Below are 25,790 nucleotides of genomic sequence, written 5' to 3'. Positions count from 1 at the left end.
TGTTCAGCCGCCGCAAGTCTAGGATGGGTCTCAGGCCCCCTTTTGCCTTCGGTATTAGGAAATACCGGAAGTAGAAGTCTTTGCCCCTGAGCTCCTGAGGGACTTCCTCCACCACCCCTGCCTCCATGAGGGACTTCACTTCTTTACTTAGAGGTTGCTCATGAGATGGGTCCCTGAAGAGGGACAGGGTGGGGGGCTGGTGGGGTGGGAGGGAGGAGAACTGGATAGAATATCCCCTCTCTACTATGCAGAGCACCCAGCTGTCCAATGTGATTCGGGACCAGGCACGGTAGAAGGAGGAAAGATGTGACCCAAAGGTAGGGGTAGAAGGATCCAGAGTCTCGATAGGTAGGTCGCCCTCGACCGTACCATCAAATAGAGGGTCTAGGCCCCGATGGTGGTCTCGATTGACCGGACGCCTGGCCGGAGGGGTGGCGTTGGTGACGCCTCCTGCCATTTCTGCCCCACCTGCGCCCCAGTTCCTGGTGAGTCTGAGGCTGGTAGGTGTGTGGGGCCGTTTGTGGCCTAAACTGCCTGTGCTGGGTCGCAGGGGTATGCAAGCCCAGTGAGCGAAGCGTAGCCCGCGAGTCCTTGAGGCTATGCAGACGCTTGTCCGTATTTTCTGAGAACAACATCTGCCCCTCGAAGGGGAGGTCTTGAATGGTCTGCTGGACCTCATAGGGCAGGCCCGAGGCCTGGAGCCAGGCTCCCCGCCGCATGACCAGGCCCATGGCCAGGGTGCACGAGGCTGAGTCCTCGGCAGATCAGCTTCCCCTACTCCACCAGGGCCGAAAACTCCTCGAGTCTTGGGAAATGAGCTCCGTAAACTTCGACATGGCTGAACACACGTTATGACCATATCAGCTTACAATTGCCTGTTGGTTGGCAATGCGGAGTTGTAGGCCTGCCGTGGAGTACACTTTTCTGCCAAAGAGGTCGAGTCTTTTAGCGTCCCTGCTCTTTGGCGTTGACCCCTGAAATCCTTGATGCTCCCGTTGGTTGGCTGCATCCACCACCAGGGAGTCCGCGGAGGGGTGGGTGTACAAGTGTTCATGTCCTTTAGAGGGGACGAAATAGCGCCGCTCCGTTCTCTTGGCAGTAGGGGCCAGCGAGGCTGGTGTTTGCCATAAGGTGTGAGATGTATCTGCTATGGTCTTTATCAGCGGGACAGCCACCCTGGATGGCCCTGAGGGAGCCAGGACGTCTACTACAAGGTCCGCGTCCACCTTGATTTCCTCAGCTTGGATTGCGAGGCTCTGAGCTGCTCGCCGGAGTAGTAGTTGGAGGATTTGAGTGTCCTCCAGGGCTGGTGCTGCAGTTGTGCCCAAGACTGTTTCGTCCGGGAAGGAAGATGAGGAAATAACATGGATCAGCCCTTCGTCCGGTGTGTGCAGTCCTTCGGGGTCCTGCAGCACACGGTACTGTGGTTGCAGGGCTGATTCTGATTCTAAATGCGGCACCGCGACCGGTACTGGGGCCACCAGTGAGCGGCTTGGCGTATCAGGTGGTGCCTGCTGAGCCCGAACTGTAGCCGCTGCTGGTGCCGCTGCCCGGCTAGGGGGTGCTGAACTTGGATATGGCACACCCCTGCCCGGCGACGGTGCCGGTGGAGGAGGCAGCTGCGCCAGGGCCACCGATGCCGAGGAGACCAAGGCCGAACTTGATCGAGGATCATACGCCTGGCGGTAGGCCCAGGGGGTCCAAAACGGCCACTGCGAGGGCAGATGCCATTGCTGCTGCCATTGTGAGTAACGCTGGTGGCTCACCCCCGAAACCGATCTCCTGCTCCGCGACCGGCTGGAGAGGTAGGAGTCTGCCTCTGAGTCTGAAGTCTCTGAGTACGAGGACCTGGGGGAAGCAGCACCCAGTGCCATTGGAGAGCAGTGCTGAGGTGGCAGGGAGCCTCTTATCTGGTCCGGTGCTGCCTGATCAGCGCGGTGCGGGGAGGGAGGCGACAGCATGGCCGGCTTGCCCCTTGATTGTACTGGGGGACATGCCGTGGTAGGCAACTCCGTACGGTGCTAGGAGGCCGGCACTGGGAGTCCCATCAAGTCTGAGGCCGCCTCGAATGCTTCCGGTGTCGAAGGGAGGCACAAGTCTCCGCTGAGGTCCGGGGACCTAGGCTGGTCCGGACTCGACCGCTCTCTCTGCGGTGTGGGAGTTGATGGAGCAGCCGAGGGCTGTAGCCCAGCCTGTCCGCTTGCACCTGCGGACGGCGTCGGCCTTGAGTCCTGGTGGGGTGACCGTTCCCTCACTGGCTTTCTCTTAGTGGGCACCGGCGACTGTGAGCGGTGCTGCACTGAGGCTGACTTCCTATGACCCAACTCCGTCCGGTACCGGGTTTTAGACGACTTGGGCTGGACCTTAAGTCCTGATGCCGGTGCCGGGGCGCTCCGCACCGAGGAAGACATGCTGGGCACCGCTTCGGCCGGTTCCGTGTCTGAGGGTGGCCGCAGGGCAGCCTCCATCAGGAGGACTCTAAGTCTTTGAGCTCTGTCTTTGAGAGTTCTCGGGCGGAAGCCTCTGCAGATAGAGCACCGGTCCTTTTGGTGGCTCTCTCCAAGGCACCTCAAACAAGCAGAGTGCGGGTCACTCTTGGGCCTGAATTTCCCACAGTCCTTGCAGAGTTTAAACCCGGGGGACCCAGGCATGCCCCAGCGGGCGACAAAACTGGGGGGGACCCCCCAACTACCAAGAACTATATACAATGACCTAAGTAAACTAACTATAATGTAACTATATACACGGACTATACACAAGGATAGGACACTGCTAACTTGCTATGCGCAAGAGAAGTTCCAGCTAGCCGTCACCGGTGGTAAGAAGGAACTGAGGGGGTGGAGGGTCAGCGGGCCCCTTTATAGGGTGCCGTAGTGGTGCCACTCCAGGGGGTGCCAGGGCAGACCTTACGGACGCTGCTAGGGGAAAATCTTCCAGCTGGCGTGCACGCAGCGCGCACGGACGTGAACCACCACTCGAAGAAGAACTTACTGTTTCACTTCAAGTCATGAGGGGTGGTGAGGCAAAGGGAGAAATAGATTAAAGAAACCAACTTTTAAAAAAAGTTTTGTAAACACTATTGTACCAAAGTAGAAAAATCCAGCTTTCAAAAACTGTATTTACAATACATAGCTGTCATAAACAGATAGTTAAGGGTTAATGTCTCTTTCACCTGTAAAGGGTTAACAAACAGTGACCTGCAACACCTGACCAGAGGACCAATCAGGAGACAAGATACTTTCAAATCTCGTGTGGAGGGAAGCCTTTGTGTGGGTTTTTGGATCTGGCTTTGTTCTCTCTGGGTCCTGGATGGGACTAGAGGTGCAACCAGGTTTCTGCCAATCTCCCTGCTACAGTCTCTTATCTATTCAGAATTGTGAGTAAGAAAAAAGGCGGTTATAGTCTTTTAATTTGTTTTTTCTTATTTGCATATGTGTACTTGCTGGAAGTAGCTTAAATTGTGTTTCTGCTGGAGAAAGTTTCTTTCTATTGTTTATAAGTTGAAAAACCCTGTAACTTTTTACCATCTAAATTGCAGAGATAGACCTTTTATTTTTTTCTCTCTTTTTATTAAAAGTTTTGCTTTTAAGACCTGTCTGATTTTTCTCTCCTAGTTAAGGCTCAAAGGAACTGAATCTGTATTACCAGGGAATTGGTGGGGAGAAGAAAAAGAGAGCAGGGAGGGAAAGGTAAATTTCCTCTTTGTGTCAGATTCACGGAACTTGAATCTGTATTGCCTCTGGGAGAAGGGGGGAGAGAAATTTGATCTCTCTGTGTTGTGTTTCAAGGAACTGAATCACGGTGGTCTCCTAGTGTACCCAGGGCGGGAAAGAGCTGGGAGGAAAGAAAGGAGGGGGAAGGGAAATGGTTTATTCCCCTTTGTTGTGAGACTCAGGGAATCTGGGTCTTGGGGTCCCCAGGGAAGGTACTGGGGGTGACCAGAGTCTATCAGGCACTCTACCTAAGTCCTGATTGGTGGCAGCCTATCAGATCTAAGCTGGTAATTAAGCTTAGGAAAATTCATGCTAGTACCCATATTTTGGACGCTAAGGTTCAGATCTGGGAATTATACTATGACAGTAACTTTGGGTGGAGGAGGTGGTGGTGGGGAGATGCAGGTACAACTCCACTGACTGCTACATCCGGGCTTAATATGGCTCATACACATGCTAATTAAGCACTTCTGCTCATGGTCCCCAGCAGGCCCTGAGTGTTTAAACAAAAAAAGACAAAACTAATGAACAGCCTCTCCCACACAAATATCCAAATTCAAGAATATTCTGGGTATATTGATACTGCCCAGTTTGCTCTCTGTTGGCTGAGTGGAAGTTTCAATCCTGTGTGGCTTCAAATATCTGATTTTGTTTTTAAATAAAGGTTTTCATCCCCATCCCAGCAGCACCGGGTATACTGCTGGCGTTGTTGTGCCGGGCCTACAGTCGGAAGAGGCCCATAACGACTACATGGGGGCTCACAAATATGTTTGGCGCCAGGCCCACAAAAGGTTAATCCAGCCTGGGTTGTGCTTTATTACTATGTTCTCTCCAAGGACTCCAATATCCATTAATTAATAGTTTAATTGAAAATGTAACTGGGTACATGGCTTCAACCATCCTCAAATATTTATAGGTCTACTCTAAAACGGGGGATTCTTAAGAGTCAGTTTTATAGCAAGGGATTTCTGCTCTACAATGAGGACAAAGAGTTAGGGTGGAATTTTTGAAAAGCACCTATTTGATTTAGGAGCACAAATCCCCTGGAAAATCATATGTAAGACGAGGAGAAAAAGGAGCAGGGAATCAAGTCATCATGAACAAGAGGGAAAAGCTGGGCAAAAGGCAAAGCTCATGGTGGATTCTCCGTCACTGCCCATTTTAAAATCAAGACTGGATATCTTTCTAGAGAATATGCTGCAGGAATCATTCTGGGGAAGTTCTCTGGCCTGTGCTATACAGGAGCTCGGACCAGATGATCACAAAGGTCCCTTCTGGCCTTGAAAGTGATCAATCGATGAAAACCTCAAACGGAGAATATTTTCTTCACGTTTGAGAAAAATATATGACAGAAGCTTTGAACACCTAAAGCGAACCACGGAAAATGACAATAAAAGAGGCTGCACATCTGGAAAAAGAATATGTTGTCATGCATACGCAGAGGCAACCTTAATTCTGACATTTCCTGATTTTTGAGTGCTTGACTCTGCAAGCTGAACACTCTTCTAATGTAGTTTTTTGTATGCGAAATTATTTATACTACAGCATGCCTAGTGGTCAGAATGGGGAACTAGTTATCAGAAGACTGTGTTCTAGTCCACAGCTTATAGAATTAGATTATTCCTCCACATTCACCTCTGGAGTCTCTGAAGTCAACATGATTTGGTGGGTAGTGTTTGCAGAGCCTTTCCATTATCTGCTTATAGTGCATGAGCCGGTGCAAAGGCCGGAGTAGGAAGGTATTGAGGGGCAGGTAGCAGACTTTCTGTAACTCAAAATCCCTGCACAAGGTCTCCAGCTTGCGAGAGTTCTTGATCCCATTCTCCAACTCCACCAAAACTTCATTATGTTTCCGCAGGTGAACTGTCAGTTGCTTAAAAACGAAGAGAAAAGAAAAGAGGCAGAGACATTAGCAAACACACTGCACATACGGGATTCCAAGGCATTTGATATAAAATCTAGCTACTACTGCTGTAGTTTTTTGCAACACAATCACTTGCTCTGTGCAACACTAATGTTCTCTCATTAACCTACAAAAGAAATAAGATGGAAAATCCCAGCCTGTCCAGACTTAATTTAATCTTTTGTGCCAATTCTTCCCTTTCCCTGACCTTCTCTGCATCCCCTGTAAAACAAACAAACAAAACTAATTGAGGCAGACAGTCTAGCAGCAGCCAAGGAATTCAAAGTTGAAGATATTACACTGTACTTAGCTCACACTCTGCACATATCATGGGGACAAGCAACAGTACGGAGTTAGGAAACAAATGAAGATTGGGATCTCCAAAGAGGGCTAAGGTAATTAGATATCCAACTGGCACTGACTTTCCCAATTCCTTAGGCCCCTTTGATGATCCTATCTGTAACCAATTGGAATTCCAGCTTTCGTTCATCTATTTATTATTAAAGAGAAGCTACAACTCCTGGCAAACTCTGAACACATACACACAAACACATCATATCAAAACACCTGCGTTACAGCACTTCATATTTTCTGTCCCTGGGTTATCACCTCATCTACATAATGCTAGGTGGGCAACTTCAGAGGTGAATTCTTTGAGGTGGTCAACAAGCATGTGGAAAAGGGGGATCCAGTGAATATAGTGTATTTAGATTTTCAGAAAGCCTTTGACGAGGTCCCTCACCAAAGGCTCTTAAGCAAACCAAGCTGTCATGGGATAAGAGGGAAGGTACTCTCATGGATCAGTAACTGGTTAAAAGAGAAGAAACAAACGGTAGGAATAAATGGTCAGTTTTCAGAATGGAGAGAGGTAAATAGTGGTGTCCCCCAGAGATCTGTACTGGGACCAGTCCTATTCAACATATTCATAAATGATCTGGAAAAATGAGTAAACAGTGAGATGGCAAAATTTGCAGATGATACAAAACTACTCAAGATAGTTAAGTCCCAGGCAAACTGTGAAGAGCTACAAAGGTATCTGACAAAACTGGGTGACTGGGCAACAAAATGGCAGATGAAATTCAATGCTGATAAATGCAAAGTAATGCCCATTGGAAAACATAATTCCAACTATACACATAAAATGATGCTGTCTAAATTAGCTGTTACCACTCAAGAAAGATCTTGGGAGTCATTGTGGATGGTTCTCTGAAAACATCCACTCAATGTGCAGTGGCAGTCAAAAATGGTGAACAGAATGTTGGGAATCATTAAGGAAGTGATAGATAATAAGACAGAAAATATCATATTGCCTCTATCTAAATCCAAGGTACACCCACACCTTGAATACTGCATGCAGATGTGGTTGCCCCAACTCAAAAAAGATATATTGGAATTTGAAAAGGTTCAGAAAAGGGCAACAACAATGGTTGGGGGTATAGAAGGCTTCTATATGAGGAGAGATTAATAAGACTGGGATTTTTCAGCTTGGAAAAGAGACAGCTACAGGGAAATATGATGGAGGGCTAAAATTTCATGACTGGTGTAAAGAAAGTAGATAAGGAAGTGTTGTTTACTACTTCTCACAACACAAGAATTAGCGGTCACCAAATGAAATTAATAGGCAGCAAGTTTAAAACAAATAAAAGGAAGTATTTCTTCACAGAACACACAGTCAACCTGTGGAATTCATTGCCAGAGGATGTTGTGAAGGCCAAGTTCATAACAGGGTTCAAAAAAGAACTAGATAAATTCATGAAGGATGGGTCCATCAATGGCTGTTAGCCAGGACGGACAGGAATGGTGTCCCTAGCCTCTGTTTGCCAGAAGCTGGGAATGAGTAACAGGAAATGGATCACTTGATGATTACCTGTTCTGTTCATTCCCTCTGGGGCACCTGGCATTGGTCACTGTCGGATGACAGGATACTGGGCTAGATGGAGCTTTTCTCTTACCCAGTAGGGCTGTTCTAATATTCTTGATGTAAAATGGTGGTGTGAAGTGAAGGGGAGTGAATGTAACTTACAAGCTGACTGGGTGGGTATCACAGCGTGACTGGCACCTGTGAATTAAAAAGGTCCAGATCCTCTGTGCCAGAAGAAGAGCTCAAAATCTGGCCAATAAAGAGAGTTGGGCAATATCTGGGGGCTAAAATGGGTCAGGGAGTCACAATGAGTCAGAGCAGAAGGGCAGGTGAGAACTGCCAGAGACCAGGGGATTGGAGGAGTCATGGAAGGAAACAGAGGGCAGGAGACCAGCAAGACAGATTTGCTCGCTGGCATCCCCAAGCCAGGCAGCCAGGGCTGGAGGGGGCTGAAGGTAGGAGAAACATCAGCAGAGGGAAATGCTGCTGCTCAAAGCCAGAGAGGTGGAGCCAAGGGCCAGAGAGGGCTGAAGACAAGGGAGCAGCACAGGAGTTTACCTACTGACATCTCCAGGGCTGGAGATCAGGACCCAGAGGAACAGTGAGAGTGAGGGATGCTCCCCTGGCAAACATGCTCCCAGCAGAGAGGCTGTGGGGGTTCCTGCTGGAAAGAGTGGGGTTGCATCCCAACTGGAAGGGCTAGGGTGGCTGTCCCAGTACAAGGACAGGAAAGGACTGACAGAGTCCAGGTGTGGTCGAAGGCACCAGCATCTGGTATGTGGGGCATCAAGGGAGTTTTGAGTTTTAGTGACTGCTTGCCCTCAGGTGAGAATTGGCTACTCTGACTATATTGTTGTAATGAACCAGGCTCAAGGAGGGGTTGTTTGGAGACCAGAAAACATGAAGTTATTGGGTCACCTGGGGAGATGGGAAATTGAGGCAGACTAGCTGCCATGCTGCAGTCTGCTGCAGAAGGGCGCTCCAGGCAGGACTGCCTTATGACAGTGGGGTTGTAGCAGCTTCAGTCAGCTTGCAGCATAAGGTCTATCTGATTGGCCAAGTTTCCAACTTAATTTAAAAAAAATCCCCTTTAAAAAAGTAACGAAAGGAGTTCTGCCGTAGTCTGGTGATTGATTTTATTGATGAAGCTCATTGGATGGAGCCAGAGTAGTCTCTAAATGAATAAATATGCTGTCACAGAAAATGAGGGGAAATTGGACTTTTGTGTATTGATCTGACTTCAAAAGGCAGGATGACTTAGTCTAAATCTAATGTGGTGTTTGACATCTCCAGACAAACCCCCTTCTCATGATTTTGCAACAGCTTTACAGGACGGGCTAGTTTAGTGGTTTCTAGGCACACTACACGTTCATTCCATGGACATTCTGACAGGCAAAGAACCTGAACCAAAAGGGAACCCTCCTTGGCTACTATGGAGGCTGCCAGGTAGCTAGTTACTTTTAACTTCTTCCCTATGTTAACTAAGCTGACAGGGTCAATTTACAGGTCTTTTAATAGGTTCTGTGCTAAGTGTGAAGGTTCTGAACTAATTTTTCTTTTCTGTCTCCTATTCTGACTTCTTTGATCCAAACTCGGTTTCGATTCTTTTCTCTGGAGGCTGCAATCTTTCTTCTATGTCAAAGGAGGATCGTAGGGCACCAAAGACCGAACAACATGAGTTTAAAGGCACCGGACACATATTTAGAGACAACTCTGCTTATAAGTTTACTGTTAGAGATCAACAGCTCTTTAGGAAAACAATTATACTTCCCGAGAATAAGTGACTGGTGTTTGAAAGTACATACGATGATTTTTCCAGGTATCAGAATGTGTCTGGGTGAATGAAGCAGTCAGTGGTAGGTTTATTGAGGAAAGGGTTACAATGGCCTATTAGATACAGCAGTGGATTGTGAATCAGGATTCCCAAGTTCTATTTACAGCTTTGTCACTGATTTGCTGTGTGAGCCTTAGAATGGCACTCACCCCTTCTGTATCACAGCACAAACAAAGCTTAAAAAAAAAAGGGGGGGGGAGGGGCAAATATCCAGGACCAGCTTCCCAAAAAGTTAGGTTTGCAAATATGTATCTAGTTGGTATATGCCACTGTAGGGTAATTGCTTCTGCAAGTGTCCTACTTGCAGGCATACTTGCATGCTCAATTACCTATTCTGTGCTCTCATCTCTATTTGCGCACATAAAACGCGATCTCATTTTGTCTCCACATCTGAAAGTTTATTGTGTTTGAAAATTTTCTCCTGATTTTGTGTGTAATGCTTCTAAGGATTTTTTGGTCACTAAAAATCAAAGGGCTTGCAACACTCAAACTCTGCCTAAACATTTAGAAATTCATTGAATGAAACTTAAATAAAACTCACACAAAAGTCAAAAGCAGCACAAATGACAGCACTATATTTACATGAAAAAGCACATTGATTCTGACCCATGCCAAAGCTTAGTGGTTATAGGATCATTCCTACCTTCATACTCTGAATGTTCTTTAGCATAACATCACCAATTCTTTGGTAATCTCCTTTAACGTGAGCATTGGAGCGGCCTTCCCTGTCAGCAACAGAAATATCGAAACTTCAGTCATGCAATATAATGGCATAATCACTTGTAAAGCACCAAGAAACTCAATAACTTACTTCTTTCAAAATCCTAAAATTCTGTGTTCTTTAGCTCAAAAACCGATAAAGTAGCTTCTTAATGTACTGTTAATTCCCATGTAGAGTACATTCTTCAGCTAAATTGGCTTGTAATAGTAACATCAGAGAGGGCATGAACCTAACAAAACTATTAGGCTTTTAAGGAAAATTGCCAACATTTTTAAAGCTATAAATAGAGAAAGTTGGGGGCAGGAGGACAAATAGGGAAGATTTGAAAATGCCATTGCAGTTCATTGGGCACTGATTATAAGGAGGAGGCAGAAGAATTTTTTTTTGTTAAAACCCAAGAATTGTCTTCCCAGCAGGGACTGCTGACATGTATGTTCTAAGAACCCTTGTACTGTTGGGAAGAGAAGCGGTCTGCAGGGTTGCCAGGCATTCAGCTTCAGTACAGAAGTGCCACGTATTCACAGGGAACATTCCTGTCAAGTCTCTCCTTTTTCATATTTAAAAATTATGCAACCACTGCCCCAATCAGGCTGGACTTCCTCTAGCAAGTGCTAATGCAAGTTGCAGTGGGCACTCAGTTTGGGATAACTGTAACTCCTGGTGACAAAGGATTATTTGTTTCTAAATGTGTATGAGAGATATGGGGAGGGGTGCAGAATTAAAGGCGCTACACATTTTGGGAGACTGAATCAAAAAGACATCACTCCAGAGACCAGTGAAGGATATTAATGAATTTAAGATTCTAATTGTCACTGAACTGTTCAAACCATAGCGGTCTGAGCTGAGCATTTCAAAACAGACAGGAACAACCACTAGGGGGATGAGGGAAGCACAGTCTGACAGCCTAGTAAAAAAAATGAAGAGGGAACAAAGTCTTCCTCAGTGCAGCTTCAGTCATTAGCATATTCTCACTCAATGCCTCAGATTTTTAAATTTTGTTAAACAACCAAGTGTGAGTTTGGGCGGTGGTGGTGGTGTCAAATTCATCCCTGGGTAAACATGTACAATTCGACTGAAGGAGCTGCACAGACAAAAAGGCAGACATTTGAGATCTAAAATAACTAGATCAAAATTAACTTGAGGAAATGGTCAGATCTCTGCTTTAAAACTAAACAAATTTCTTGATTTTCATTCACCTGTAGTTATTCAGCTCGTTGAAACACATCTAGATTTTTACTTTAGGAAAAATTCTATTTGCACTACAGTATGAATAAATGGAAGACAAAAATCATAAATTGTTGCATTAGAAGTAACTGCAGCATATTATCCACAACTTTATTGAAACCCCTCTTTTCGATCTTGAAATCTGATACCATACCAGCACTTAGTCATGAAGATAATACGAGTCTTATAAATACCTAAACCAGATAGCTCTATCTGCCTGGCAGAAAGAAGCTCACCTCCCAACTGCTAAATACACCTTAGTTAGTTAGTTTTAGGTTTTTTGGTAAAAGAGAAGGAATTACATTGAACCTTGCTCATATGCCCTGCTATTTATTCCTCAAGCTACTATCTTAAAAAGGCTTCCTCCTAGTACCAACAAGCTTCTCTCATTAGAAGGAAATTAAGTCTGCAAATGCAAAATTTTAAATTTCTTCGCCATTATGAAACTGTTTGATTATTTTTAAAAGTATTAAAAAAGTTATTGTTTGATTACGCTCAAGTGCTGGATTTTGTCTGTTAAGTTATTAAACACACAGGGAATTCTCCTGCAGTAGTTGAAGCAATTGAACCAACGTGCAAATTACAAGGACACAAGGTGAAATGTAAGGTTAGAAGAGTTAAATAAAACAAACTTCTTATTGTCCTTAAGTATATTAAGGAATAAAAAGAAACCTAACAGTGGTATCGGCCTATTATTAGATGGAGATGGTAGAATAATACAGATAAGGCAGAATAAATATTTCTGTTCTGTATTTGGGAAAAAGCCAGATGATGTAATCATATCATGATGATGATAGCCTTGCCATTCTAACAGTAAGTTGGAAAGATGTTGAGCTGCAGCTACTAAAGCCAGACACTTTTAAAATCAGCAGGTCCAAATAACTTGAATCCAAGAGTTTTGAAAGAGCTGTCTGAGACACCCTCTGGACAATTAATATTGATTTTCAATAAATCTTGGAACGTTGGGAAAGTTCCAGAGGAAGAAAGCTAATGGTGTACCAATATTTTGAGAGAGTTAGCAGGACAACCCAGGTAATTATAGTCCTGTCAGCCTGAAATCAACCCTGAGAAAAATACTGGAGAGGCTAAAATGGAACTTAATTCATAAAGAGTTAAAGGTAATATAATTAATGCCAATCAACATGAGTTTATTGAAAATAAATCCTGTCACACTAACTTGATAACTTTTTTGGTGAGATTACAAGTTTGGCTGATAATAGTGTTGATGTAATATATTTAGATTTCTGTAAAGCATTTGGCGTGGTACCATAAGATGTACTTGGGAGCTGAGAACAGGTTTGCTTGGAGTATGCACCAAGCACATAGTGCTGAAAGCAGAGTGAGAAGCTATGGAAGGCTAGTGGATGGCACAGGCCCACAAGTGTTGAAACTGGGGCAGAAGGGATGAGAACACCCTCTGAGAAAAATGGAGCAGTTCACACCTTTCAGAGCTATTGTTTCAGGCTGTATTCATCTCCATAGGATGCTCTCATTCATCTGAGAACATATAATTGAGATAGATGGACCCCTTCATAGCTCTCTGAGCCTCCTGTGTGGCAGATGGATGTGTAGAGCCTCTTCCCAATACACAAGGCCCAGATTTGTGTAGGGACTCTGCATCTTCATTCTCCTGCCTCTTCTGTCTCCAGCTGGTCCTTGCACTCCTCCACCACCTTCTTAACAACTCAAGCTTACAAGGAGCTTGGAGTGCCAAAGAGGAAAATGGAGTTGGTATGAGTGCGGAAGGCTCAGAGCAGCGTGTGCATGTGTGTGTGTGAGAGGATTTGTGTGGGGGCTTGGAGCAGCAGGGAGCATGGGGGTGATCAGAGCAATGGCACCAGGGAGGGAAGGTGGGAGGAGTTAGCGCAGTGTCAAAGCAGTGGAGAGGAACACGGGGAGCTGAAGCAGTGAGGGGGAGTGTTGAAGCAGTGCAAGGAAGAATGGGATGGGAAGGAGAGGGTCAGAGCTGTGCAGTGGGGGATGCTGGTAGGGCTTCAGCTCTTTTCCCCCAAACACCTGACCATCCATGCCCCCTATGATCCCCCTCTTCAAAATGTGACCCCACTGACTCCATTCTAGTCTCTGCATCCTCTCCCCAGTTCCTCACTCTGTGACCTCCTGCCAATGTCTGTGTCTCCCATGGGAAGAGGGAGAACCAAGCTGTTCTAGATGTGCAAGGAGGTGAGAGATGATGCCGGGGCACTGAAGGGACTAACATGCAGCCAGTGCATCCTGTGGCTGGGGTGATCATTGCCAAGGAGCCACAGGCACTGGAAGAGGAGAGATGGGTTGTGATAGATGGGGAATGCTGAGAAAAATAATTTAAAAAAACTCATGAAAATTAAATGCCCAAGTTGCCCAATGGTGCCTTATGCACTTCCAGAAAGTTAGCTAAGCTACAAACCTCTGAAAGCCAGGAAATACAGATTTAAGGTACAGCACTGCCCCTCTCCCCTTAACTCTGCCCTAAATGAGTAATATTCTAATGTGCTGATAACATACACACTAGCACAGTACCCTCACAAATGCAACAGAACACTTTGGGAACAGAGCACACGCACACTGTAGGACAGAGTCTGAAACCTTCTCTTTGCTAAGGCAAAATGTGTGTTTATATCAGGTATAACAAAGAGGAGCTACCTACACCTGGCCTACACTCAAACACTGAGCCTACCCCACACAGACCACAACAACCTTGCTAAATGTAACAACTCCTTCCCCTTGCTGTGAGGATTCTGTCCTAGCCACTACTTTCAGTTACTCCTCACTAGGGGTCACCAGATGCAATTAACAGGCAGCAGGTTTAAAACAAACAAAAGGAAGTATTTTTTCACAGAATGCACAGTCAACCTGTAGAACTCCTTGCCAAAGGATGTTGTGGAAGGCCAAGACTATAACAGGTTTCAAAAAAGAACTAGATATGTTCATGGAGGATAGGTCCATCAATGGCTATTAGCCAGAATGGGCAGGGATGGTGTCCCTAGCCTCTGTTTGCCAGAAGCTGGGAATGGGCAACAGGGGATGGATCACTTAGGATGACCTGTTCTGTTCATTCCCTCTGAAGCACCTGGCATTGGCCACCATTAGAAGACAGGACACTGGGCTAGATGGACCTTTGGTCTCAGTATGGCCGTTCTTATGTTCTCACTGAGCCCTGGAGACTACCGTCGGGAATGCTGATAGTACACATAACACAAGCATACCCCGTGCCTTATACCGATAAAACCTACAGAATTCAGTACTGAAATGAGGCATACTTGATCTTTTGAAGTACACGTGCACCACTCTTCATATCAAAATCACCTGCTCCAACTACTCCTTCCCCCACTCAGAACAGTAACACCTAGCACAGGCAGTCAGAGTGCAGTCAAACATATGCTGCAGTTAAAATCTATGGAATGCAACACAACAGAAACAATGGCACATTCTCTTAGTCATTCTTTATGTCTTCATACCCCTGGACCCCCTTACTGAACCATTCCAGTTGCTATTGCCAGATCCATGGGCAAGTTACAGTTGCACTGCGGGAGTGGCACATCCCTTAACTTTGTATTTCCTGGTTTTCCAAGGTTTGAACACAGCTGAATTCACTCTGGGATATCCAAGTTTGGGGGCATCTAATTACCTTAGATTTTAGTCATCTGAGATGCAAGGGCCAGATCTGCCAGCTTTCTACTCTACACCTTTACTGATTCTCAGCGCAGCAGAGAACCCTTTTGGCCCCTACTACAAGTTAAAGCAATCTTATCTAAGTCATGGTCCCTGGAACAGTTCCATTCAGCCATCCAAGAATATCAGGGCACAGTATAGCCAGGCTACATTCCCTTCTGCTCCGATACACTCTTAGCAATGCCACTGTGCCAGGGGAGGAGAGCAGTGGGAGCAGGTGGTGTAGCATTGATCAGACTCCCTTATGCAAGTGAAATCCCCAGTCACTGTTACAGCATGTGTCTGTCTATGCAGGGCCATGGAGGAAGGATAGAGCAGAGCTTGAGGATCTGGCGCATCCTGTTTAATGTGGGGAGCTGACTGAATAGGTGACATGGTACAGTGGGACTGGAATATTTTTGCTTGTGTTTTTCTCTGAAGCAACCTAGTGGATTTCCTTAAGGATGCTGCTTTTCCCTTACTTTAAATACAACATTGCACTCAGACCACTTAATAGAACAATGGGTTTGGAAAAAGTATTAATAACCTAGCCTCCAAATGGCATTTGTTTGTTTATTTTAAAAGGACCATGATTCCCATTCCTTCAGTAACACCTGCACGAAGGTAAAGAGGCTCCAAGAAACCTCCCAAGGCGAGCCCTGTAGTGCTCCCAGTAAACACTGTCTCAGAGAGGAAAGTCTGAGCCTTCAAACCTCAAGGATCACGAAGACCCACGGAGAAAGGAAGCTCCAACTCAGCAGCACCTTGGGCTTGCCAGGAATTAAAGATTTATTTTAAATTAAATATTATGTCTTGTGATGAAACCTCTAGAAATATGTCCAACAAAAACTGGCATCCTTAGCAAGGCTTCTCCCTTCCTACTGGCACGATGGCTCTCTATGGAGGATTCCTTGCCTCCTCCTCCACCAAGGGGGAGACAGATCTTGTGGAGGATGCAGCACTGCCGCTAGCATAAGGAAGGAAAAGGGGAAGGCGATGGCCCTGGAAGCCAGCTCCTTACTGGCTCTGGTCACGACTTCAAAGCTGCTATGGAATCAGGAAGTTTACTGATCCTTTGAGTGCCTGACTAGCTCTCCCTGCTCCCTCCAAAACAGTCACTTACCGCTGCCTGTGCTACCTGCTCCCTTTCCCTGCCAATTCCTTTCCACAGGCCCCCAGGATTTGGTGCTCCCTCCATCCCCCATGCCAGATCAGATGAGCAACAGGGTTTGGAGTCCTCCCAAGACCTCTACAAAGAGTGGAAGATTAAGCACAGACCCACCAATCTGTGGATACAAGCAGCACTGAGCAGATGCCTCAGAGCTCAACAGACCTGAAATCCACCCACACAGTGCACTATGGGGTCCTGGTCCATGACTGGGGCTTCAATAATATATAGAATAACAAAAAATAAAACATCTCAAGTAATGTTTCCTGTGTTTGTCTAGTTTCAGAGAAATGAGTTTTAGGTGCTGCTCCACTCTGGAGCAAAATCTGATGGAAACAGCTGGCAGGTCAACAGGATAAACAAATTGAACTGGAGGGAAACGCACTCAGGAGGAAGCGTGTACGAAGTGAAAGATTTCTCCACGGTAAACGTTTCTCCCCTCCACCCAAACAAACAATATAGAGAGGATAAAATAACCCCCATGCTGTCTTATTTCCTTCACAGCACAAGACACAGAAGCAGACAATAGAGTCCTCCCCGTGCTGTGCTCTGAATGATATCTCATAGTTTGCTGAGGGAAAAAGAGGCTCATTTGTTGTGTGTCAGTGGCAAAACTGTTCTGTTTGCTCTTTGTTTTCATGGGTGACTGTTTGAACATGGAATCGATCTGCCAATGACAGGATATAGAGTTCTCAACTCAGGGCCTGGGTATTAAGATTTACATCAGGAGGTGAATTCTGACTCTTAATTCTATAAAATAGGCAGTGGCTAGTACCCCATACTCACAAGGTGCTGCAAGGCAAACAATGTATTACGGGCAGGAAGGAGGCCTGTAATAAAAGGTGATATATTTATTGGAGATATAACACTATAAAGTAGACAAAACTCCCACCTCACTCCAAACTGTCGGAGGGATTCTCTCATCTACTGCGGCCCTTGTACAACTGTTGTAGTAGCAAAAAAAGAGCTCAAAGAATCCTGCAGCTGGCCAGGGGAGAATTCAAAAAATTATTAATTGTGTGGTTAACATTATATTACTCTAGCTAATGACCATGTGATCTCCTTTACTCATTCTGCATCCCGTCCTCATCCCTTTGTTTTGTCTGTCTTTGTCTCTTAGGTTTTCAGCTCAGGGTATTTTCTGTGCATCTGTACAGCACCCAGCATGTTCTAGGCACTAGCAGAAAATAATAGAAATAACCTGGTGCCATGATTACTATAATTATGGCATAATCTGTAAGGGTGTTCATGACACCCATAAGGGGTGACTAGCATAGGGTCTGTCTTTTCTTGGTTGATCTTTTCACCCTTTGAACCTTTTGGCTCCATTCAATTAGGCTGAGATTTGCAAAGATGCCTGGAGGATTTGGATGCCTTTCAATTATCATAGGGAGCTGGGAATTCAAATCCTGCAAGTAGCTTTGAACATCTCAGCCTTAAAGACCAGATGTTCAGTGAAGAACCTGGACAAGGAATCTGAATTTCCAAAAACAACATCCAAACATTCAGCCCTTAAGTGACTTACTTAAGGTACACTCACTCTGGAGAATGACATATGTGAACAGCATGTGCAGAAATGAAGTCTCCAAACAGAGCAAGATCAACCTCTCATCTCGCCAGATACAACGAGAGAAGACCATGTATATCCAGACAGATTCTACAGGTTCTTGCTGTTCAATTATTATCTGCAGCAGCTTGATGGTCTCAAGAAACGTCACCAGCAGGAACATAAGGAAGGCAATTTGTGTAGCATTCTTCTATTTCTTTCACATCAGAAAATATTCTTAAATTTCATTCTGAACAACACTGAGTACTGTGCCATTATGAAGATTTTAAGACTGGAGGAGGAGATTGCTTATTACTACTGATAAGGAATTCAATTTTTAACACTATATCATATGATGCTAACAACAACCAGTTTGCTCTATATACAGAGACTCTGCAAGCAGCTATTTTGGGTCTTTGAACAGAGCTCCTCTCTTTTTCCTCAGCTCACACCACTTCAGAGCCAGTGGAAGGAAATCTGTAGCAAGAACATACTGTCTCAAACTGCAAGGGAATACTCTTATAGGAAATGGAAATTTGATGGTGAAAATAAATCAGGAATAGTATTAACACATGTTCCCTAAAGGTCAACATAAAATTCAGTCACAGCTCTGGGAGAAACAGTTAGCACTGTGTTAGTGACCCTGTCTGCAATAAAGTGACCCAAGACTGACCTATAAAATGTTATGGGCTTGGGGATAATACCTCCGCCTGGTCTAGTTAGCTTCCCAGAAAACCATAAATGAAGACTAGCAAGACCTGCCTCTACATAAGCTCTCAGATGATTCCTTACTGAAGTGTCATATTTCATAAGGGTTCCCAGTCAAATCTATGCCTTCTAAACAGAACAGAAAAAACCTGGCAGACTAAAAACATGATATTAGATAAAAACAAAACAATTTGGAAACACTGATGACAAAGAGCCTGCTCATGCTGCTAGATCAAAGGCTGTCTCATGACCCCTCTCGCCAACCCCTCTCTTGCAGTTATTCTCCCAAAGCAAGAGAGATTACACAGTACATCTTTCAGAGGACAACAATGTCACCAGTAAATCAGCCAGATACACCCCACCAACAACTACCATGGTGTAAGTGGGTGCAAGCCAAGCCCTAGTCAGCCCTGTGAGTGAGAAACCTGAACCAGATTGAATATGCAGCTGGTCCATTCAATACAAACAAGATAGTAGAGTGTATAAAAGAACAAGTAAAAAGTAGAAAGTAAAACTGAAAATATTACCATGCTATTACAGTGACCTGGCTCAGCTAATTTTGAGGCAAGACAGAGGCAAACCAAGACAAAACGGAAAATTTTAAATGTTTAGAACTTTATAAGGGAAAGTCCAAAAATAGTACCAGGAGCATAAATAATATAGAACCTTACCAAGTACTTACTTTTATAATAATAAACTATAGGTTACCAACATATGAACCTTTGCGAATTTGTACATGCCACTCTTCCTCACACTGTGCAGTTAAAACGAAAAGCATTGTTATTAACAAGAACAAAAGAGATTACTCAAACATACTGTGTCACCTGAGAGAAAAATCAACTTTTCCTCTCCTTGGCTATAAGTGCAGTTCCATTCTTGCTGTCCCGTTCTTTGATCCTCTTTGGTTTAAAGTGCTTCTTGTATTCAATGGTCCTGTGGCTGTGCCTCTTTTCACTCGAGTTTATCTGCAAGTTGGGTTTCTTTACTTAATGAGCCCTCACTTGTCCATTAGGCACCTTTGAACTGTATTCCTTCAACAGATGTTCAGACAGTCATTCTCTCTGGTCATTTACTTTAGGTTCTTTGTGGGTGGGCTTCACGTTTACTATTTTCAGGATCTGTTTTCATCTAACAGAGCTGTTTGATCAATACTCTTTTTCACCAATTATATTTCCTTTCAGATTTTTTCCTTGGTACTCTCTCTCCAATATGTCTGTGAATTTTATTCCCTCTACTAATATTAACTGCTTGCATACCCACAGCTGGGTTTTTTTCTGCTTCTCCTGACCTGAAACCTCTCTTATTTTCCTTCTTTCCCCTTTTCATTTCCCAGTGTCCTACTTTTAGTCTCCTGTTCTTCTATTGTATTCCCTCACATCCAGGTCATCTGCTAGCTCCGCATCCTTCCCTCCGTCTCTCACAGCTTTTTCCAACTGTCCCCTTCAGACAGTTTCCAAGCCTCCGCCCCAGCTCGAACCACCCTCTCCAGAGCTCGCTCTCTCTATGCTGCAGCAGGGGCTAGACCTAGGCCCAGGCCCAGGCCCAGGCCCAGGGTTACTACACTATTATATAATATAACCTAATGGATGAGAGGGCTTGAGCCTCCATTCTGTGCGAGTGGGGATGTGGGTGTAACAGGACAGCAGTTGTAACTCTCTGATCCTGAGCCACTCAGTTCTCCAGCACAGGCTAACTTAAAATAAAATAAAAATAAAAATCCTGTATAGGATTGGACATGGCAGAGCCTCCTCATCTTCCCAGCAACTCTTTTGCTCTTATGATGTTGGGGGGATGCACCAGCAACTGTACTGCTTCTGCCAGCTTTATACCAGCATTTTCTATCTCTGGCTGCTCCAAGGCCACAGGGCCTTTTGTGATAATTGAATTAAGCTATATCTACACAAGTCACTCTTAGGCCGAGGTAAGATTGCCCACACAACGGGGCAGTAACGTTGTCACTAGACCCATTTTGGAACAGACTTAGTTAAATCAGTACAATTTCTGTATATAGACAAGCCTATAGCAAAACCATTTTAAGCAAGGGTTAATATAAAGGTTTCTTTACCCTCTAAGGGTTTAATAAGACTGATTTTTAAATCAATTTAGTCAAACCAGTGCAATTATTTAAGATAGACAAAGAGTGACATTTTCAAAAGTGCCTACCTGCCTTAGTAGCATATGTCTTATTTTCAAAAGTGATTTAGGTACTTTGGAACCAAGTCTCTTTGAAAGTCACTGGGGCTTTGAGTTAGTTATTTAGGGTGAGATCCACAAAGAGATTTAGGCGCAAAACTCTTCTTTAGGCACCTAAATCCAAAATTTAGATCCTCAAAACTCACCTATACACAATGGACCATCTTCCTCACAAGAGAGCTTGAAAGAGCCCCCCAGCCCAATCTTCCAGAGCCCAGTGGTTCAGGCACTCGTCTACAGCGAGGGAGTCACAAATTGCAGTCCCAGCTCCACAAAGTGGGGAACTGATCCCAAGTGATCCAGATGCTGGGTGAGTGCTCTCACTAGCTACTGGGTCAGAGGCTATCGGGGGGCATTGCAATCATTTCTTCTGAGCAAGGATTTAGGAGGTCTTGACTCCAGGAGCCAGGTTCACAGCTGAGAATCTCAAGTGGAGATAGGCACCTCCCTCTGGCCAGCCTTAGGCACCTACATTCCTTTTAGAATCTTAGACCCTCACCTTCTCCTCAGCATTTTCTACTAGCTAGCTTGGGCAGCTTCCTACTCAGCTTGCTGGCTTTTGTGGATCCCATTATTAGGCACTTAACTCTCCCCGTGCATTGTATGGGGAGCCTGGGAATCTAACTCAGGGTTGTGGGTTCCACTAGGCAGCAGGGTGGCTAAACATAGGTGTTGCAACACAGTTTTAGTCCCCTTTCTGTACAAAGCCCATAGAAACCTAAGTCCCAGAGACTTTTGACGAGACTTATGCTCCAGAGTTCCTAAACCATTTTTGAAAATGGGACTTATGTGCTTTTGAAAATTTTACCTGTAGCCTGGTGTGATGCTGTATTTGCCACAGCAAAGAGAAATGAAATCTGCATTACAACATACTGTTTCTGTTTCAGGCATTGCAGAAAAGCCATCTCCATTTCAGTCGCACTGATGGATAATGTGAAGATTAGGAAGACTTGTGCATGCTCTATTTTTTGAGAGGAGACATACTGTAACTTGGGAGCTTTCATCCATCACATACAAATAGGAGAAGAGCCAGCTGAATTTAGTTAGTATTCTCATATTTGAAAGTAAGATTGGTTTTCCTTTGCAGTTTATGTAAAATATTAAATTAGTTATTCATTCTGGTCACAGTACACCTTCTCAGGCAAGAGACTGGGACATTTAGCTCATCTTCTCATGCCTCTATCAGTGTTTTGCATAATAGGTTTCCAAATTAGCTTTCATAAGTTCTGACAGTGATACAAATCCATAAATATGCACCTTTCCCTTGTTAGCTTACAGACTTGTATAAAATGTAGATGATGACTGCAGAGGACAATAAGAACATAATGGGAATACTGGGTCAGACTTATTAGTGGTCCATCTAGCTCAGTATCCCCTCTTCCAACAGTGGCCCGTGCCAGATGCTTCAGAGGAAGTGAACAGAACAGGGCAATTTATTGAGTGGTGCATTTTCTCTCATACAGTCCGCTTCCAGCAGTCAGAGGTTTAGGGATGTGGTCCCTGTCGAGTATGAGTATGGATATGGGATATCCAGAACATGGGGTTGTACCCCTGACCATCTTGGCTATTAGCCACTGATGGACCTATCCTCCATGAAATTATCTAATTCTTTTTTTAATCCAGTTGTACTTTTAGCTTTCACAACATCCTTTGGCAACAAGTTCCACTTGTCGACTGTGCATTCTGCTAGGATACTGGTAGCTGAATGAGCAGAGTAATTATTTCTGCATTTAGGGTTTAATGCCACACAAATACTTCACAGACATCCTAAATCTTGTAGCCTTCCGGACTTGACACACATACTAGAGAGAAATAGCTTTAGATACTTTTAATAAAAACAGGAAGACTAATTTTTTCACAGAGAAATTAGTAATTTGGCTTCCAGTTCTAACGCACCTTTAGAGTCTGCAGTTTGTTCTCTCAGTACTACCAGATGTGGCCCAGAAATGTATTCCCAGTAGTTTAGCAAAAACCTCTCAGATTTCAGCATCCAGAGGGAGGGTTTACGTGAGATATTGAGAAGGAAATAGAAGCTGACAGGAGTTGAAAAATTTACTAGAGATCCACTAGCTAGCCTGAGCACTAAACTTACTAGAGCTGGAGGGTTGCCGTAACAGAGTCAGTATCAGACTTCCTGAATCTCAGCAGGGTTTAGATGGCCCTTCCTCAGTCTAAGCGGGGAGGTATAGCTCAGTGGTTTGAGCATTGGTCTGCTAAACCCAGGGTTGTGAGTTCAATCCTTGAGGGGGCCATTTAGGGAACTGGGGTAAAAATCTGTCTGGGGATTGGACCTGCTCTGAGCAGCGGGTTGGACTAGATGACCTCTTGAGGTCCCTTCCAACCTTGATATTCTATGATTCTAAGGTAAATTGAATACTATGTTAGACCTTAAAAACTGGGGATTGCTCCACTGGCCTGGGATCTATAGGGTACATTAAAGACCCTACATGGAATTTAAAGATATAAGCAAATCCTTCCCCAAACAACTCCAAGAGAAACTCTATAACCTCATCCCCTATGAACCCACCCCAGGAACCTTCTACCTGCTTCCCAAGATACACAAACAAGGGAACCCAGACAGACACATGATAGCTGGCCTCAGCGCTCTTACAGAAGGAATATTGGGACTCCTAGAAACCCTCCTCAAACCTCTCACCACACAAAGGATCAGCTTCCTGCAGGACACAAAGGCCTACCTCCACAAACTCCGCAACATTAACAGCCTCCCTCAGAACACCATTCCTGCTGCTATAGATGTCACCTCCCTGTACACAAACATCCCTCACAATCACGGCATCGCAGCCCACCTCAAATATCCACAAGACCAATGGACAACATTAAATATTCCATCCCAAACACAGGGCCAAAATCACTCATTTCATCCTCACCCATGACAATTTTATATTCAACACCACACACTTTGTCCAAACCATCCAAACCAAGATGGTTTCCAGTATGCCACCCTCTTCTTGGGCCACCTTAAGGAAGAAATTCTGAAAAAATGCACCACAAAACCAATGACATACCTGAGATACATCGATAATATTTTCATCCACTGGACTGACGACCTAACTCCCTCACAGATTTCCACCAGAACTTCAGCAACCACCATCTACCTATTAAACTCTCTCTAGAACACTTCCACACTAGCATCAATTTCCTGGATACCATGATCAGCTTCAATGATGGAACCCTACAGACAACTATATACAAGAAACCCATGGATCACCACACTTACCTTCACAGATCCAGAAACCACCTCAAACACCCAAAGAAATTGGTTATCTACACCCAGGCACTCAGATACTACAGAATAGACTCTGAGGAGTAAGCCCAGGGATATATACCTTAGGACACTTAAAGCCACCTTCACCAGCAAGGACACTCCACCAGAGAAGTATATCACATCACGGAACAGACCACCCAAATACCTCGAGAGAACCTGCTTTAATACAGAAATAAAACCCTCTCCAACTATACACATCTAGTTGTCACCTGCTACCCGGCTCTGGAACCCATATGTGATATCATTAAACAACTACAAAGCCATGCTCGACAGGGACCACATCCTGAAAGCAATCATTCCTGAACTCCTAATTCTGGCCTTCAAACAACCCCTCAACCTCACCAAGCTCATCATCAGAAGCAAGCTCTCCACAGACTGGGATCCACCAATTCAAAGCAGCACTAGACTTATGTACATGTCTCCACTGCTACAATGATCAATTCCCCCCCCACCCAACACATCTTTCAATATCCATGGGTCCTAAACAGTACTATCACAACTTGTGGTGTACCTTATCCAGTGCACTAAATGTCCCAACAACTATTATGTGGGTGAAACCAGACAATCACTATGCACTTGAATGAACTCACACAGGAAAGTGATAAAAGACTACTCTGTTAACTACTTATGTTAAACAATCTGTTTTCCCCTATATTTAGCTGTGACACATTTACCAGACCTGAAGAAAAGCTATATGTAAGCTCGAAAGCTTATCTCTCTCAGCAACTGAATTTTGTCCAATAAAACATTATCTCACCCACTTTGTCTCGCCAATATCCTGGGACCAACATAGCTATAACAACCCAGTATATTTTTAAAAGATTCATAGTTAAGGCCTCTTTGAGCCAAACTATAATAGTTTTGGGGATCTCTCTCTGTAAATCAAAAACCCAGACAGATATATCAACCATTTCAATTGATGATTTACAATCACTATGGCAATGCATCAGCTTGTCTGGTCTATGTCCAGAAAAGACTGGACATAGAGCTTCCAAAACACAAGAACATTTCCAGACAAACAAAAAATATATCTAAGTAGAAGAAAGAGCTAATTACATTTATCTCTCAGTTTCAAAAACCCAAGATCCTACACTCTGAGGGGGAATAGTTACTCACTGTGGGAGATTTCTCTTCCCCAGAGAGTACATGTAACAGCTGAGTAGCTAGCACTGTTTCAAAGCAATAAAAAGAGAACAGCATTGAAAAAACGAACCTCTGGTCCTTACATAAAATTCACACAGGGAAGTCTGTATCAACTAGCTGTGCTTTACAATGATGTAATTCCAACACCATCCCCCGCTTCTTTTGCTCCTCCAGCCCAATGTAGGTCCTCTCACCAGACTAGTATTCAGACGACAATGGAGAACAAAACTGTCAACATTCTTTCATTCGTTCCCCATCACACCGGTGAGCCGTGAGAAACAAAAATATAAAAATCTCATATTGAGCTCACAAAGAGCTCTAGAAACTCTGTATAGTGCAGATCTTTTTATTCAAAGACCCTCTTTTCATGTGACAAAGCCCCTGAAAAGAATGAAGCTTTTTCATGTCTCATACCTCAGTGAAACTGTTCCACTATTGCCACACATTATTAGAGATAGAGAAATTAAAGAAGTTGACATAGGTCTGGTCTACACTGGGAAATTAGTTTGGTATAACTACATCACTCAGGGGTATGAAAAATCCACAGTGATGCAGTTAAACCGACCTGCCTCCTGGTCTAGACAGAGCTAGGTAGATGGGAGAATTCACCTGTTGACCTATCTACTGTCTCTCGGGGAGGTAGATTACCTACACTGACGGGAGAACCACTGTCTTTGGCATAAGTAGCATCTTCACTGAAGCAATACAGCAGTGCTGCTGCAGCGTTTTAAGTGTAGATAAGTCCATAGAAGAGAAACTACAGCAACTCTGTCTCAATTCAGGGGTTAGGTGTGTACGTGGGAGTAAAAAGACAAGGCTACATTCAGGTGAGGAAAATTTTG

At 44.5% G+C, this 25,790-nt stretch overlaps 1 protein-coding gene and 1 long non-coding RNA gene across 3 annotated transcripts in view; one reads left to right on the top strand and one right to left on the bottom strand.

Moving 5' to 3' along the window:
• Positions 1 to 25,790, bottom strand: part of FARP1 (FERM, ARH/RhoGEF and pleckstrin domain protein 1) — a 396,739-nt gene that overhangs the window by 36,415 nt on the left and 334,534 nt on the right. For both annotated transcript variants that reach the window (XM_030567707.1, XM_030567716.1), the window contains exons 17-18: positions 9,955 to 10,036; positions 5,349 to 5,586 (exon numbers count right to left, since the gene is read on the bottom strand). In XM_030567707.1, the coding sequence (XP_030423567.1) occupies positions 5,349 to 5,586; positions 9,955 to 10,036 (320 nt within the window). The remainder of the gene's footprint in view (positions 1 to 5,348; positions 5,587 to 9,954; positions 10,037 to 25,790) is intronic.
• Positions 8,813 to 21,136, top strand: LOC115653927. The gene is made up of 3 exons (XR_004001039.1): positions 8,813 to 8,822; positions 15,201 to 15,205; positions 21,056 to 21,136. It is a non-coding gene; the product is annotated as an uncharacterized LOC115653927 (long non-coding RNA).

This window comes from Gopherus evgoodei, chromosome 1 (assembly GCF_007399415.2).
Source record: "Gopherus evgoodei ecotype Sinaloan lineage chromosome 1, rGopEvg1_v1.p, whole genome shotgun sequence".
NCBI lineage: Eukaryota > Metazoa > Chordata > Testudines > Testudinidae > Gopherus > Gopherus evgoodei.
The sequence above is the reverse complement of the archived record's forward strand: the minus strand, read 5'-3'. Positions and strand labels throughout refer to the sequence as shown.